General features: G+C 40.4%; 1 protein-coding gene and 1 long non-coding RNA gene across 5 annotated transcripts; both read left to right on the top strand.

Annotated features, from left to right (window-relative positions):
* Nucleotides 1–213: 213 nt before the first annotated feature.
* On the top strand, nt 214–998 carry LOC136357109 (uncharacterized). Its single transcript, XR_010742189.1, has 2 exons — nt 214–416; nt 553–998. It is a non-coding gene; the product is annotated as an uncharacterized lncRNA (long non-coding RNA).
* Nucleotides 999–9,082: 8,084 nt separating this feature from the next.
* On the top strand, nt 9,083–17,040 carry LOC4340386 (sucrose synthase 2-like). Of its 4 annotated transcripts, none has more exons than NM_001402777.1 (16): nt 9,083–9,151; nt 12,055–12,165; nt 12,577–12,697; nt 12,787–12,938; nt 13,022–13,214; nt 13,364–13,482; nt 13,578–13,794; nt 13,877–13,972; nt 14,069–14,242; nt 14,327–14,443; nt 14,526–14,692; nt 14,781–15,005; nt 15,345–15,663; nt 15,794–16,038; nt 16,150–16,288; nt 16,386–17,040. In NM_001402777.1, the coding sequence occupies exons 2-16, from the start codon at nt 12,071–12,073 to the stop codon at nt 16,431–16,433; spliced, it is 2,427 nt and encodes an 808-aa protein (NP_001389706.1). In that variant the 5' UTR covers nt 9,083–9,151; nt 12,055–12,070; the 3' UTR covers nt 16,434–17,040. The 4 variants fall into 4 exon arrangements, with proteins under 4 accessions (NP_001389706.1, NP_001389707.1, NP_001389708.1 ...); NM_001402778.1 differs by lacking the exon at nt 9,083–9,151 and adding an exon at nt 10,776–10,888; NM_001402779.1 differs by lacking the exon at nt 9,083–9,151 and adding an exon at nt 10,877–11,040.
* The last annotated feature ends 370 nt before the right edge of the window (nt 17,041–17,410 follow it).

The raw sequence follows: 17,410 nt of genomic DNA, 5'->3' as shown, positions 1-17,410 counted from the left end.
CGTAAAGTTGAGGGGTGGTACGTGGACTTATTCCTAGATATGTATAACGAAATTTCCACCCAACATGCATTCGGCCCTAGGCCTGTACAGGCTGCAACCCACGGTAGCCCATACGTTTAAGACGGACCAACCGCTCAGTGGACAGTGGCCCACGCCCACCAAGGTGACGACTGACGAGCAAGGCAAACATGGCCGAGTGCCCAACATCCTGGCGGCCGTACCGTAACTGGCTCTTGCTCTCCTGCTCGATCTGCTCGTGCCCTCAACCCCTCGTCCGGTCGCCGCAGGCGGCGAGATGCGCGCACTACTGCAGCTTGGGCTCCGGTGCTTCCTTCTCCACCGGTCTCTACTCCGATGCTCCCACTCTTCCGCCCACCCCTCTCTACTCCGGCCAACGAACGGCTGTCGGCAGCGCTGTTAGTAGTTCTATGATCTGGATATCTCATTTTTTAGTCTCTATTTCTCTCCTTCTTGACTGCTAAGTACTGTGATTTCCCAAAATAGCTAATATCATCAATCGATCTCATTCAAATTTTTTTTTATCTCGTAAAGGATAGAAGATGAAGAGGACAAACAGGCTATCCATTGATATCATTTTGTGCGCCAACGCCATAATCATCAAAATATCCAGTCACCCGCGGATAAGATATATATATATTGGATGATAAGTATTGCAACATTTCTCTACCATTTCTCAACACATCAAAATCCACAAGATCGATAAAGCTACCTCTTGACTATGCTATTTTTACTTCAACATCGATTAGTGAGGTAATTAAAGACGTGATGTTATTAACATTTTTCAGGCATTTTCATTTTGTTTGTAAAATATATATGACTAGAGTGTTTACCCTTTTCTTGGGCTAGGATCTTACGTAGGAGTAAATGTATTTCCATTGCAACAGAAGATATACTGTTGTGTATTTTGTTGTCTTCTCGTACCAACCTGTCTCCCAAAAGGCACATGGATCTTATTATATTGTTATATAGGTCCTGTATAGATCCCACCCTAAAATTTTTCACCATGTCACATCGAATGTTTAAATAACTATATGAAGTATTAAATATAGGCTTAAAAAACTAATTGCACAGATTGCGACTAATTTGCGAGACGAATCTTTTAAGCCTAATTACTACATGATTTAACAATGTGGGGCTACCATAAACATTTGCTAATGATGAATTAATTAGGTTTAATAAATTCATCTCGCAGTTTACAGGCGGATTCTATAATTTATTTTGTTATTAGACTACGTTTAATACTTCAAATGTGTGTCCGTATATCCGATGTGATATGACAAAAAATTTTACCCCTGGATCAAACACAGCCATAATTGGATCATATATAATGAAAAGCATTTCTGATTGTTATGTTATGCTTATCCATGTCGTCAAACTTTGTCATATGCAACCTTTTTCTCTTTAGCGTTTCAAGCGTCAGGTAATAAAGTGACACTAGGGCCCCTTTGAATCGCGGAATTGAGAAAACATATAAATATGAAAAACGTAGGATTTTGATAGGAATGTAAGTGTAAAACAGAGGATTGCAAAACGCAGGAAAAACACAGGAATGACCGTTTGATTGAACCACAGGAAAAACACAGGAATTGGATGAGAGATATAGACTCAAAGGAAAGTTAGCAAGAGGTTGAAGCTCTTGCTAAATTTTCTCCAAAATTTCTATAGGATTGTCCATTCCAAAGGATTAGATAGGATTCAATCCTTTGTTTTAAAGGGCTTCATAGAAAATTTTCCTATAGGATTGAAATCCTCTAAAATTCCTATGTTTTTCCTCCAAATCAAAGGGGCCCTTAGGTTGTATTCAGCAGTAAGAAAGTGACACTTAGGTTGTATTCGGCAGTAAGAGATTCGAACTAATCCCTCCCGTATAGAAAATGGAATGATCCATTTCAATATGATTTTTAAGCAACTTTTTTATAGATTTTCTTTTTCAAAAAATGCACCTATTAACTGTTTGAAAAGCGTGCGCGTGGAAAAAGAGGGGAGTAAAAAATACAGATTTTTCCTCGATTTCAATTAGCGCGTTTTTCAAACTGCTAAACGGTGTATTTTATCCGAAAACTTTCTATATAGAAGTTGCTTTAAAACTTTAGATAAATCTATTTCTCAAGTTTGTAATAATTAAAACTTAATTAATCATGTGTTAATAGTTATCTCATTTTTTACGTGTTTGCTTTTAATCTTCATCTTTAGAAGATTCAAACGGAGCTAAGGTCCCGTATCAAGATTCTGAATTATGCCATATTTCAAGATGGTAAAGGCTGGAGATATAAGGGTAGCTGTGGTGCTTGTCGATCGGTTTATTTAGTATACATAACAATTTAGGCCTCAAGGGGTTAGGCAGGTATACGTATACCATATACCACACCATTTTTATTGGTGTTAATAGGGCTGCCACTACCACTAGGTATTAATTACCTATACACATACCCATATCCATACACATACCCATACCCATACCCATATCAGTAAACATCAATCACTTATTTTAGTTTTAGGTATGGGCGAAGGTACGTAATACCCACTTTACCTAAACCCATTAGGTACATGTAAAAACTGCGGTTCTAAAATTTGTAAACTCGCGTTTATACACTAACAAAAAGTCAAATCTGATTGAATTTTAAAGGCATGATATATTATATGGAAGAACAGCCGCTACTAGAAAAAATATTTTCGCAGGCGGCCAAAAATGATTTTTCCAAGCGGAGGGGAGGACCGCCTGCAGCCCAACGACTGTGAAAATCAATGATTTTCGCAGTCGGGGCAATGGCCCACCTGCGAAAATCCGTTGAACGAGAAAAAAAAAATCGCAGGCGCCTTGCCGCCGCCACCACGCGCCTCGCCGTCATCGTCGCCGTCCACGCCGCTCCGCGCTGTCGTCGTGCCGCCGCCCCCGCCGGCCTCCCCCCTCCCTCCTTCGGCCAGATCTGGGAGGGAGGGGGGAGAGGAGCCGCTGCGCCGCACCACGCCGTCGTCGCCGCCGCCGCCCCCACCGGCCTCCCCCCTCCCTCCTCCAGCCAGATCTGGGGGGGAGGGGAGCCACCGCCGCCGCCCCTACCAGCCTCCGGTCTGCGCTTCGCCGCCGGCCACCGGCCTCCCCCCTCCCCCCTTCGGCCAGATCTGGAGGGGAGGGAGGGAGGGGAACCGCCGCCGGCCGCCCCGTCGCGCCCGGCCGCCGTCCACCCTTCCCAACCAGCCGCCGGCCTCCCCCCTCCCCCCTCCGGTCAGATCTGGAGGGGAGGGAGGGAGGGGAGCCGCTGCCGGCCACCCCGCCGCGCCCGGCCGCCGCGCCCGGCTGCCCCCGCGCCCGACGCCGCGCCCGGTCGCCGTCCGCCCTTCGCCGCTGGCGAGGAGGTGAAGGGGAGGGGAGAGGAGAGTTGTAGGGGAGGGGAGGGGAGAGGAGAGGTGAAGGGAGAGGAAAAGACACTTAGAAAATATCAGCCCATGTGCCTCATATATATACCACGCTAATTTTCGCAAGCGCACACCTTGTGTGGTCCAATTTGCATTTTTGTAGGCGGCTATTTGGCTCTAAGGGTTATGTCCGCTTGCGAAAATAAATATCCAATGTTGGCGAAAATGCTTTTTCTAGTAGTGAACATTGCCCAACTTTTGAGGTATTTATATTGGAATGGGCCACTTATGCCTCTTCTCTTATATCTTTTGGATTACCCATACCATTTTAATTTATTTGAGAATGGATAATCAACTTTTAGATGGGGTATGGAACTATGGATATGGGTTATTCATACTCTCTCCTCAACACTAGGTGTGAAAGTATTATCTTCCCTAAAAGGAAGTGCCACATCCATCAGTTCTGAGACAAATAGTATTATTTAGAATTAATGTACGCCATCAAACCTTCAAAATATTCGCACTAACATACGTCAACCTTAATCAATTGTCCCTAAAAGTGTTTTCGCATCAGTATTATTCAAAATATTTCATGGATACATCGATCCTTACCCAAAATAATGACTAAAATTCAAAATGTGTATAACAGAAACTGTTAATCGTCTAAGGGTCAAGTAAAAAAAAGGATATGAGTTATTTTTTAGTTCAAATGTGATTAAGCCACACGCCTATGAACTACTTTCTGCTACATTTTTTAAGAAACATAGCGCTCACATATACGAGAAAAATATAATTACCTATGTGAGTCTAACTCGTATTACTATCACATGATAAGTAAGCTAATCAACTAAGCTGTGTTCTTTTCAACTGAGTACTACCTCGAAGCGACAAGTAATATGGGACGGATGTAGTATTAACTGAAGAGCGCAAGTCCTTTCAAGCTTTAACTAGCAAGACTATTTGAAGAGACGACGCCCATGCCGGTCAGCAGAGATCAGCAACCCAATCACGGTACTAGGAACACACAATCAAAGCCCATCCATGGAGCCGATCGATCGCCATCTCATGCCTCATGCCCAATCGGAGAGCCAGAATATACAACTGCCAGGTTACTTGTTGGCACGTTCACGATCGACGACAACCATGGCTTTTCCAGCTCCAGTTAGCCGCGTGACTGAGAGCAGCTAGTAGCTATACCATGCATGTGCAAGCTATAGCTAGCTAGGCGACGACGATGGAGACGTGCCACTCCCAATTGGGACCCAGATTTAATCCCTTTTGTACCTAACTCTTCCTCTTGTTTCTGAATTCCGGCCATGGCGGCCGTCGCCGGGTTTAACCGCGAGGTCAGTCGCCGCCGCCAACAACTTGCAGATCGATCTCCAAGCCGCCAGTGCAGTGCCAGTTGCTTCTGCACATGCATAACGCGCAGTGAGATCTCTGAATATTCAGGTAGCATGGGTGCTGATGCTTTCTGTGTCCCTCTTCCATCCCTTTCTCTTTGACAAACTTAATGGTGCTTTGTTTGGACTATAGCTCCATATAATTCACCCAAGGTAAAACTAATGCAAAATGAGGTGAAAGTTATTGCCCGGTTACCTCTCGGTTACCGTACGTGATAACCTCGCGACGGTAAATCCTTTCAGTTTTAGAAACCTGTCGAGCTTTCTCAGTAACCGCTCTATCCGTCGGATATGGATAACCCTATTATAATAGTGAGGGAAAAAATGTGTTTTCCTAAAATAGTACTAAATATGTTTTTAGCTACTATAGACTGACAGTAATATCCCGGCGACTGAATAATAGTAATGCAACCTTTCACAAAACTAAAACTATGAAGATATTTGTTAGTTGGTTGTTGTCAGACTTTCAGGTTATGGACAATGTCAACAGAAAATTAAATCTGGACAGTAGTATAATTACATCTGGGGTCCAGAGCTACTCAAATAATTTTTCCTAAGGTGGGTCTTACCTATTATTGGTGATATTGTACCAGCACAAAAATTTATTAGTGATGGCTATTGAAACGAGATGGTCTCAAAGGATAAGGATTAGAGGCGAGGTGAAGCGTAGCGTGAGCATCCGATGTGGCTGCAGGTTAGGTAGTGATTGATCAACTTGTTAATGGATTAGTAGCTAGCTGATTTACCACTTGGACAATTTTTTAAGCACACACTTTAACACACGTCACACTGCACACGTACACACAATTTTGTCTGCGTCTAGCTAGCACTGTTTGAGAGTATATAGCTCCATGCATACCAATTGGACACGTACGCGTGTACAGTCCTAGAGTTGATGAACACAAAAAAAAAAACCAAATATAAGGGTTCATTTGAAACCTAGCTATGAATTTTATGGGTTTTTCATGCATGAAGCGGTCCAGTTTCTTCGAAATTCCCATAAATTTTCTCCAAACCAAATAGGTCCTGGGTATTTGAAAATCATGGCCCGTATGTGTATGAACAATGGTTTAGCAGCCACAGTAGAATATTTACACATAATATCTAAGTGATATACATAAATTGTACAATAGTTTGTCTGTTAATAAATAAATTATTTAATTATATATAGATACTATGTGGAAAATATTATGGTACTAAGCTATTTATTAGACTGTATTGCTGGTAATTAATTTACAAACCTCATCATTCTCTTCTCTCCTTTTTCTCTTAGCTCCATTTGTTTCATTTAGAAAATGTACCCCCATTTTTTAAAAATATAATTAAGGTTTATTTTGTTTCGTTAGTAGAAGATTTTTCCATCAACAACTACTTTATTAGGATATATGTTTTTGACATAAAATTGATTTTACTAGATTTGTACTTAAAAAGTACTTACTTATGGTTATGCTTTTGTATCACATAAATTATACTATCTCCATTTTTTAAGTAAATGACGCCGTTAACTTTTTGACACGCTTTTGATAATTCGTCTTATTCAAAATTTACATAATTATAATTTATTTTGTTATAAGTTGTTTTATCACTAAAAATATTTTAAGCATGATGTATATTTTATGCATTTGCACAAAATTTGTGAATAAAACGAATGATTAAATGTGTGTCGGAAAGTTAACGGCGTTATCTATTAAAAAATGAAGGGGGGTATTAGTAACGTAATTGTTAGTCACAACTTTATTCTAATGTAATAAAAACATGCCTTATAATAAAAATAAAGAGAGTACATGATATTTTCTTTTTGACGATGACATCACATCATTGCTCACGACCTAACAACACCCTAGCCAGTGGCAAACTTTCGGTACTTGGGCCATTTTTTGCCCCCTTGATCTGAAATGGCGCAAGGGCCATATCGTACAGAGAAAAGGAGGGATAAACAAAGGTAAAAGTGGAAAAGATTGCATTCACTTGTCTCTGAGAGTGATATTAAGCTTATATTATGACCAGTAGCATTTCTTTGCATGCAAAATTTTCAGACATATGCATCCAAAAATTCAATTCTTTTTATGATGTTTTGCTTGTTTAAGTAGCTGGTGTTATTGAAAGCAAGACACTTTTTTCGAGAACACATAAGAGACATACAAATATATATGGAAAAAAGGGGTCCAGAATAACTTGGATTTCTGATAACCTACGGACATGTGAGCCACAGATCTTTGAGACAAGTTACAGGAGATGCAAACACGAAAGCAACCACGACTTCATCGCCGTTGACCGTTGTGTTTGATTCATTGCCACGTATTATCAGTATAGTCAATTCCTAGCAAAGTACACCGTTTCTAGATATACCCTTTGCGTTGAATTCTTTCAGTCTATAAACTCCAGCGACGTACCAGTCGCCACTATTGAAAAATACGGCTCCAAACTTCATGTTCTACTTGTATCCGAATTTATTTTTTTTCGAATTTAATTTGTATCCGGATTTATTGAGAAAATTTCCTATGTCCCTATGAAATTTCACACGATTCTTTCTATAACCATAAGATTCGCTTGATCCCTTTATATACCTCTGAAATTTAAATTGCATCAACACAACTCAAATGGAATTGTCAATTCCATGTTTTTGCAAGAGGATCTGTTGCCTAAAATTTTAAAATCCATGGTTTCAGTAAATTAACAATTGCGCAGAATTCAATCGAAATGATCATGCTAATTACCGGGTATGATCTGAAATAAAAAAATACTACTCACTATGTGTCCTATGTCCCTCTGAAATTTCACACGATTCTTTATATAACCATAAGATTCGCTTGATCCCTTTATATAACTCTGAAATTTAAATTGCATCAACACAACTCATCTGGAATTGTCAATTTCCTGTTTTTGCAAGAGGATCTGTTACCTAAAATTTTAAAATCCATGGATTCAGTAAATTAACAACTGGGCAGAATTCAATCGAAATAATCATGCTAATTACCGGGTATGATCTGAAATAAAAAATACTACTCACTATGTGTACGAGACAGAGTTAGGGAAGCAAAATGTCAGGGGAAGCAAATTTTCATTTTGCTTCTATATTTGATAATTTGATCGATGGAATGTGATTGGATTTTAGCGTTGAATCTGAAAGGAAGACTTTTGTTGATTTATATTTCTATCTCTAGATTGGGACCTGAGAATTTGTTCTTCTGGAAATATTTTGATGGTAGTAGAAATGCGCCTAATTACGTCAACGGAAACTTTTACAATTGATTGATTTCTTTTCTTCAGAAAGATTCTCCATCTTCCATTATCTGAAAATTTCTTCAGAAACACCTGCAATATCTTCCTTTGGAGATATTCAAGATGACATATGCTGTTGCTGGATTTATTTTAGATAACCTTCTGTTGCTTGATATAAGTACTCAGTGATCATCATCATCTTCTTCTTGTGTAATTCTTCTGTATTAGGAACCATGAACTTCTGTACATGTCGATATCATCAGTTTTGACCTTTGAACCACGGAATTGCGCTGAAAATTATTCTCTTGTAAAAATCCAAACGTTTTTTTAGAAGGGACAAAAACCAAACGTTTTCACCAACCTAAACCAAGCAGTCATCCTCATTCTCAGCCCCTGTTTCTGTAGCCAGCAATTGGCGTAAAATCCAGGACAAAAGAAAAAAAAAATCCAGCACAAGGCCAATGAATACAAAAAAGAAAAGGAAAAAAAAGTTTTTTGGAAAGAGAGAAAAAAACCCTCTCTTAGTAATATATCAGGATACGTGTTTGATCAAATTTATACTTCTACTGTATATTGTCTTGTCATATTTACGGTATTTAAAAAAAAGTTGGACCACCCATAGCAATTCTGAATACGCCACTGTAGCCAGTGTACAAAAACAAACTTTACACGATTAGCATCTCACTTAGCAAAAACAATGACAGCTATAAAGGAAACGATCACCTTCTTTTCTTTCCCCCTGAATAAATAATCTACCAGAAAAATTCTCTTTGGTTACAGAAAAAAACACACAAGGCAGCTAGCACGATCGTGCAACTGCAGAGAAGAGAGGCGATCAGAACGTGATCTGCATGCACAAAACCAGAAATCCCCCAAATTTTCCTGCTGATTTGAGAGCTGGATTTGGAACAGACTGGTTACCATCTGAAAAACTGAACCTTTTTCTAAACTTTCTTTTCTTTTTCCGTGGGTCAAGCCCACAGGATTGAAGAAAATCCAGGACCTTTCGTGACTTGTTTTCGCAGGCAAAACAGAAGATTTTTTTCACTATAAAATGCTCTTCTGGCCTTCCCTGCATCTCCATCGTCGGCTCTGAATTCCGTTCACCGCCGTGTTTTTCGTTCGTTCTGTTTCTTGGTGTTCTTGAAGAGGTAATTTCTTGGCCTATTTGCTCTCCTTCATTTTCAGTGCAAATGTGCAATGCTGATTAGAGTTTGCAGATGCTGTTTGGTTTAGTTTAGATGTGGCATTTTGTTAGTGGTTTCTTTGATGAAAAATTCTTGGCTATGATAAAGTTTGCTTTCTGAATATATGAATAGTGGCCATGGTTCAAGAAACTCCAGTTAGGTGGGATAATTTATGGTGATTCTGGGCGCAATTCGGGGAAATTTTTTTTGGCGAGAATCTTATCATTGAGATAAAGAGGGCAAGAATATCAACAGACTTTTAATCTTAATAAAAAGCACTCTTAGCGTAAGAGCAAAGCATTGCAATCTCGTGTGACAAGAACGTTTCTTTTTCTCCATCTTTTTCTTTTTTACCAAAAAATGAGTGTTGCCAACTGCTGCACCTTCTTAGGCCGGTTTGTTCTTGTTTGGAACGCACGGAATGCCCGATGCAAAAAAAAAAAAGAAATGCTGTTAACAAATCACTGTCCTGACACGGCTAATTAGGTGGTAATTTGGTGCATCTGCAAAGAAGCAACAGATGCTTTCTTTCACTGAAAGCATATTTGCATGATTTCTTGTTTCTGCTTGTCCTCTCTCTGATGCTGACTGTATTCCACTCTGCGCTGTAATGCCATGTTAGTGATTAATATGTTCAAAAGAGCATAAAAGAATTGCCAATTGGATGTTAGAGATTACTGTGTTGTTCAAAAGAGCATAAAAGAATTACCAATTTGATGGTAGATGTTACTAGCACCACCTTGGTGTTTCCCCATGGTTTTCTGCAATTCTGCCCATGATCTTTCTGCTTTTCTGAAAGACCTATGTTTCAGAGGTCAAGCTTCTGGAAGGTTATTAGGAGGGATGAGTCGTCATTTTGTCTGTGGGCCCCACTAGTCAGTGTCAATAGTTGTAAAGGGTAGAAATTTTCTTGCTGTTTTTCTTGGAAACAATTTCATTGCGCCTGATCTGATGGTCGGTCTGGTAATCAAATCACCAGATCCTGAAATCCACCAAATCAAACCGTGAGATTTTTGCAGAGGCAAAACAAGAAAAGCATCTGCTTTATTTCTCTCTTGCTTTCTTTTCATCCCCAACCAGTCCTTTTTTCTTCTGTTTATTTGTAGAAGTCTACCACCTGCAGTCTATTATTCTACAGAGAAAAAGATTGAAGCTTTTTTTCTCCAAAGCTGACAATGGTGCCGGCATATGCTAATAGGATACTCCCTTCGTCTAGGAAAAAACCAACCCACTACAATTTTGAATATATATTTATTCAGATTTGTTATGCTTCCTACTCCTTCTCAGGTATGGTGAGATATTTCATAGTATAATGAATTTGGACATATATTTGTCCAAATTCATCGCATTATGAAATGTCTCGTTCGATCTATGTTGTTATATTATAGACGGAGATAGTAGATTCGGTTATTTTTGGACAGAGAAAGTACTCGCCTGTGCTAGTGACATGATTAGTGACACCATCAGATTAAAAAAACATATGTTTTGATTAAAAAAATGGGGAATTTGGGGGGAGCAATAATTTGGGGTTATCCATTGCTGTTTCATCATGTCAGCTGAAAGGCCCTACCACTAAACCAATATCTGTACTATTCTACCACCTATCAGAATTCAGAGCACTGGGGTTTTGCAACTATTTATTGGTCCTTCTGGATCTCGGAGAAACCCTCCATTCGTTTGCTCGTCTCTGACCACCATTGGGTATGTTGCTTCCATTGCCAAACTGTTCCCTTTTACCCATAGGCTGATTGATCTTGGCTGTGTGATTTTTTGCTTGGGTTTTTGAGCTGATTCAGCGGCGCTTGCAGCCTCTTGATCGTGGTCTTGGCTCGCCCATTTCTTGCGATTCTTTGGTGGGTCGTCAGCTGAATCTTGCAGGAGTTTTTGCTGACATGTTCTTGGGTTTACTGCTTTCGGTAAATCTGAACCAAGAGGGGGGTTTCTGCTGCAGTTTAGTGGGTTTACTATGAGCGGATTCGGGGTTTCGAGGAAAACCGGCAAAAAACCTCAAATCCTCGACCTTTAGTTTTGCTGCCACGTTGCTCCGCCCCATTGCAGAGTTCTTTTTGCCCCCAAATTTTTTTTTACTTGGTGCAGTAAGAATCGCGCCTCAGTGATTTTCTCGACTCGTAGTCCGTTGATACTGTGTCTTGCTTATCACTTGTTCTGCTTAATCTTTTTTGCTTCCTGAGGAATGTCTTGGTGCCTGTCGGTGGATGGCGAACCAAAAATGAAGGGTTTTTTTTTTTTGAACTGAGAAAAATCTTTGGGTTTTTGGTTGGATTCTTTCATGGAGTCGCGACCTTCCGTATTCTTCTCTTTGATCTCCCCGCTTGCGGATTCATAATATTCGGAACTTCATGTTGGCTCTGCTTAATCTGTAGCCAAATCTTCATATCTCCAGGGATCTTTCGCTCTGTCCTATCGGATTTAGGAATTAGGATCTAACTGGTGCTAATACTAAAGGGTAATTTGGAACCATGCCATTATAATTTTGCAAAGTTTGAGATATGCCATCGGTATCTCAATGATACTTACTAAAACCCAACAAATCCATTTGATAAAGCTGGTTCTTTTATCCCTTTGAAAACATTGTCAGAGTATATTGGTTCAGGTTGATTTATTTTGAATCAGTACTCGCACTCTGCTTCGTAAACCATAGATGCTTTCAGTTGTGTAGATGAAACAGCTGTTTTTAGTTATGTTTTGATCTTCCAATGCTTTTGTGTGATGTTATTAGTGTTGATTTAGCATGGCTTTCCTGTTCAGAGATAGTCTTGCAATGCTTAGTGATGGCTGTTGACTAATTATTCTTGTGCAAGTGAGTGGTTTTGGTACGTGTTGCTAAGTGTAACCTTTCTTTGCAGTTCCTGAAATTGAGTCATGGCTGCCAAGCTAGCTCGCCTCCACAGTCTCCGCGAACGCCTCGGTGCCACCTTCTCGTCTCATCCCAATGAGTTGATTGCACTCTTCTCTAGGTGAAGATCTCAATATAATATCTTGTGTCTTCTTGGAACCTGCTACTAATTGTTTTGAGTTTTCAATGATTTTATCCATACAGTTGGTTAGTTCTTAGTCAACCCAGATGTGAAACGATAACATGTTAGTATGTTACAAATTCTTAGCTGACAAGGTTATGCATCTCTTTAGTTTTAATGATGGTATCTATAATAATCTGTGATGAGCTCTAACATTTTTGTCTTGAGTCATGAATCTTAGATGATGTTGAAATATTGTTTGTTCATAGCTAGATTAAGTACAGATCATGTGGTCTTAAAAATAAGAAGTAAAAATCAGGTTTATGTGGTAGTGCCATTAACATAGTTCAGCCGCAGAAAGGATGTGAGATCTAAGCATTGGTTCTATTTCTTAAATATCACTCTATGCAGGTATGTTAACCAGGGAAAGGGAATGCTCCAGCGTCACCAGCTGCTTGCGGAGTTCGATGCCTTGATCGAAGCTGACAAAGAGAAATATGCTCCCTTTGAAGACATTCTCCGGGCTGCTCAGGTAAATTTGGCAATGAGCCAGGATGGTTATGATAGTCAACTCAAAGTCAAATACCAGTCTTTCTAACTTACTTCCTTGACTGTATGTAGGAAGCCATTGTGCTGCCGCCCTGGGTTGCACTGGCCATCAGGCCAAGGCCTGGTGTCTGGGACTACATTCGGGTGAATGTAAGTGAGTTGGCAGTGGAAGAGCTGAGTGTTTCTGAGTACTTGGCATTCAAGGAACAGCTTGTTGATGGACAGTAAGTACCAGAACGACGATTTGCAGATTATAACTGAAGCAAAATAACAGTGACTGAATTTTACTTCTGTTTTTCTTAAACAGCACCAACAGCAACTTTGTTCTTGAGCTTGATTTTGAGCCCTTCAATGCCTCCTTCCCGCGCCCGTCCATGTCCAAGTCCATCGGAAATGGGGTGCAGTTCCTTAACCGTCACCTGTCGTCCAAGTTGTTCCAGGACAAGGAGAGCCTCTACCCCTTGCTGAACTTCCTGAAAGCCCATAACCACAAGGGCACGGTAAGCTTCCAATTTGTGGAACATACCAAATGCTTTTATACTAGATGTTTTTTCTTGTGTGAATTGCTTTAAATGTTAGTCCTTTAGAAACCCACTTGACATTCTCTGTAAGTTCCACCAAATGACGGGATCCGAATTTTCTATTACAGACAATGATGCTGAATGACAGAATTCAGAGCCTTCGTGGGCTCCAATCATCCCTTAGAAAGGCAGAAGAATATCTGATGGGCATTCCTCAAGACACGCCCTACTCGGAGTTCAACCACAGGTGATTACTTTATTATTTCTCCTTATCATATAGCCCATGTTATACTACTGCAAATGGAATAATTCCTTACAATGTGATTCATGATTTGAATACAGGTTCCAAGAGCTCGGTTTGGAGAAGGGTTGGGGTGACTGTGCAAAGCGTGTGCTTGACACCATCCACTTGCTTCTTGACCTTCTTGAGGCCCCTGATCCGGCCAACTTGGAGAAGTTCCTTGGAACTATTCCAATGATGTTCAATGTTGTTATCCTGTCTCCGCATGGATACTTTGCCCAATCCAATGTGTTGGGATACCCTGATACTGGTGGTCAGGTAGAGCTTTTTAACAAATTTTCCCCTTATATACAGTACTTCAAATATTTCTAGTTTTGACCTGTTATTCTGTTGTTTGCAGGTTGTGTACATTTTGGACCAAGTCCGCGCTTTGGAGAATGAGATGCTTTTGAGGATCAAGCAGCAAGGCCTTGATATCACACCTAAGATCCTCATTGTATGTTCAAGATGTTGGTCTTGAATGTTTCAAGTTTTAAACACTTCTCAGTGCGAATTGTAGAGTAACGTGCGGACATGATTTTACTTGATGCAGGTAACCAGGCTGTTGCCTGATGCTGTTGGTACTACATGCGGCCAGCGTGTGGAGAAGGTTATTGGAACTGAGCACACTGACATTCTTCGTGTTCCATTCAGGAGTGAGAATGGTATCCTCCGCAAGTGGATCTCCCGTTTTGATGTCTGGCCATTCCTGGAAACATACACTGAGGTAAATGGTTTATCTGACAACGTCCTTCAGAGCTGAGCACAAACCATGAATTCTGAGAGCTCATCTTTTTTTTTTTGGTTGCAGGATGTTGCAAACGAAATTATGAGGGAAATGCAAGCCAAACCTGATCTCATCATTGGCAATTACAGTGATGGAAACCTTGTTGCCACTCTGCTGGCTCACAAATTAGGAGTTACCCAGGTATGTTTGGTTGTAAACCACTCCTTTAAATATTTCTTTCATTAAGTCAATTACTTATGATTTCTCTTCTACATGGATACAGTGTACCATTGCTCATGCCTTGGAGAAAACCAAATACCCCAACTCAGACATATACTTGGACAAGTTTGACAGCCAGTACCACTTCTCATGCCAATTCACTGCTGATCTTATCGCCATGAATCACACTGATTTCATCATCACCAGTACATTCCAAGAAATTGCTGGAAGGTAAAATTTTCTAAAGAGCAGTAGAATATTGCTGCGTTGTGCCAACACCTAAACGGGTATCTGATGTTTGTTTCCTCTGTTTCTTCAGCAAGGACACTGTGGGGCAGTATGAATCACACATTGCATTCACCCTTCCTGGGCTTTACCGAGTTGTGCATGGCATAGATGTTTTTGATCCCAAGTTCAACATTGTCTCTCCTGGAGCTGACATGAGTGTCTACTTCCCGTACACCGAGGCTGACAAGAGGCTCACTGCTTTCCACCCTGAAATTGAGGAGCTTCTCTACAGTGAAGTCGAGAACGATGAACACAAGTGAGTACTGAACTGCTGGTTCCGTCCCTGTTATTCACCTACCATGTAACAAATAATTAAACACTGATTTGTGTGTTTGGTCTAGCTTTGGCTCTTCAGTCTACTAAGTGCCATGCACTAGAACTTTGTAGATTTGAACTGCAATTCTTAATTTTCTCACTCCTTAGTAGACCACAATAATAATTATTGTGTCTGACCCAGCTAGTTTACAATAGTGACTTCAATGCTTGTTTTTTCCCCTTGAACAATTGTTTACTTTCTAGCAGTGGAGTTTGGCATCTAAACTTGAATACACGCTGTTCTTTTTTGTGTATAAAATGTTTATTTAATGTTCTGCAGGTTTGTATTGAAGGACAAGAACAAGCCAATCATCTTCTCCATGGCTCGTCTTGACCGAGTGAAGAACATGACAGGTCTGGTTGAGATGTATGGTAAGAATGCACATCTCAGGGATTTGGCAAACCTTGTGATTGTTTGTGGTGACCACGGCAATCAGTCCAAGGACAGGGAGGAGCAGGCTGAGTTCAAGAAGATGTACGGTCTCATTGACCAGTACAAGTTGAAGGGGCATATCCGCTGGATCTCAGCTCAGATGAACCGTGTTCGTAACGGGGAGTTGTACCGATACATTTGTGACACCAAGGGAGTCTTTGTCCAGGTATATACATACGCTGTCATATTCTACTGCTATATTTCTATTCTGAGCTTCCAGTAGCAAATGATTTCTACTATTTGTAAAGAACAGCCTTGTGCTTGAGACTAAAACTGCTTTTAAAATTGTTTTTTAGCCTGCATTCTATGAAGCGTTTGGTCTGACTGTCATCGAAGCCATGACATGTGGTTTGCCAACAATCGCAACATGCCATGGTGGCCCTGCTGAGATTATTGTTGATGGGGTGTCTGGTCTGCACATTGATCCTTACCACAGTGACAAGGCTGCTGATATCTTGGTCAACTTCTTTGAGAAGTGCAAGCAGGATTCAACCTACTGGGACAATATTTCACAGGGAGGTCTGCAGAGGATTTACGAGAAGTATGTATTTCATGATCTGCAAATATATAACATTTTTTTTTTACGATTGACATATAACTGTAGAAATCATGTGTCCAATCTATATTGATCCTACAAATTTGGACTTGTCAGGTACACCTGGAAGCTGTACTCTGAGAGGCTGATGACCTTGACTGGTGTATACGGATTCTGGAAGTACGTAAGCAACCTTGAGAGGCGCGAGACTCGCCGTTACATTGAGATGTTCTATGCTCTGAAATACCGCAGCCTGGTAAGTTACTCTCGCTGTTCAACAGCTTGTTAATTTCAGTATTATTGCACTGAGCATATCTCTGAATTCTGTTGCTACATTTCTTTGTTGAATCCAGGCCAGCGCCGTCCCATTGGCTGTCGATGGAGAGAGCACATCCAAGTAATGGAGGGGAAAATATGCATCTTCAGCAGGAGAAGCCGTCAGCTGCATTCGAATTTGATAATTTTCTGTAGTTGTCATTTGGCATCCATGTTTGCCATGGATGTGTACTATGTCTAAGGTTTCAGTACTTTTGCGAGATTTTGGGCAGTGCTTGCCTCAAATAAACGCCGGTTCCTGGTGTTTATCGTTCAGAATTCAATGCAATGTTTTATTGCCGCGCTTCCTCAATCTGTCATGTTGAATGACCACTCCCTAGTGCCCTACTGTTAAAAAAGGTTGGTTCAAAGCCATGGATGAACCCAACATTTTTGTTACCTTGTTCTTTTCAGAATTTCCTTAAGAGTTGTGATAGTAGGCCCAGTGCGACCAAAATGTTGGGTTCCTTGAGTTTTCAGTATAAAATTTCTGATATTAAATGCAGATCTTGGCTCAGTACAGAGTCTTGCAAACCATGTGGTTGCATCTTTTCTACTGCTGTAGTAGATGAAACTGAAGATACTACTTATTACTCTTTAGACAAAGTTTCATCATATTCCCAAAATCTTGGTCTAGGATTGGGAGACATCAAGAAGATATAAACTTCACACTCAGGCCCTGTTTGGCAACCCTGAATAATTTTCTTTTGTGTAATGCAAATGCACCTGTAAATTTGGGTGACCCAAAGATGCCAGTGAAATATAAATCCCATGTAGCCAAACTGTTTGTTAGAAGAACTAGAACACTCAGTAGAGGTTTTAGCTAATTACAGTTCATTGCTGATCAAGGTTGCATCAGACATAGAAGTCAGACCGAAACATCAATTTGGAGCTATAATACAAAATTCGATAAACCAATACGAAATTCAAATAAAATAACATTGTTCATCAAAATTTCTGGCCAGAACCATCCAAGAGCAGTTGTAAGCGAGAGCTCGATAATTCCCATGGTCCACAAAAAATTGTGCAGAAGATCAAATGACCAAAATCTAAGAACACGATG

This window comes from Oryza sativa, chromosome 6 (assembly GCF_034140825.1).
Source record: "Oryza sativa Japonica Group chromosome 6, ASM3414082v1".
NCBI lineage: Eukaryota > Viridiplantae > Streptophyta > Magnoliopsida > Poales > Poaceae > Oryza > Oryza sativa.
Note: the sequence above shows the minus strand (reverse complement) of the source record. Positions and strands in the feature narration are given on the sequence as shown.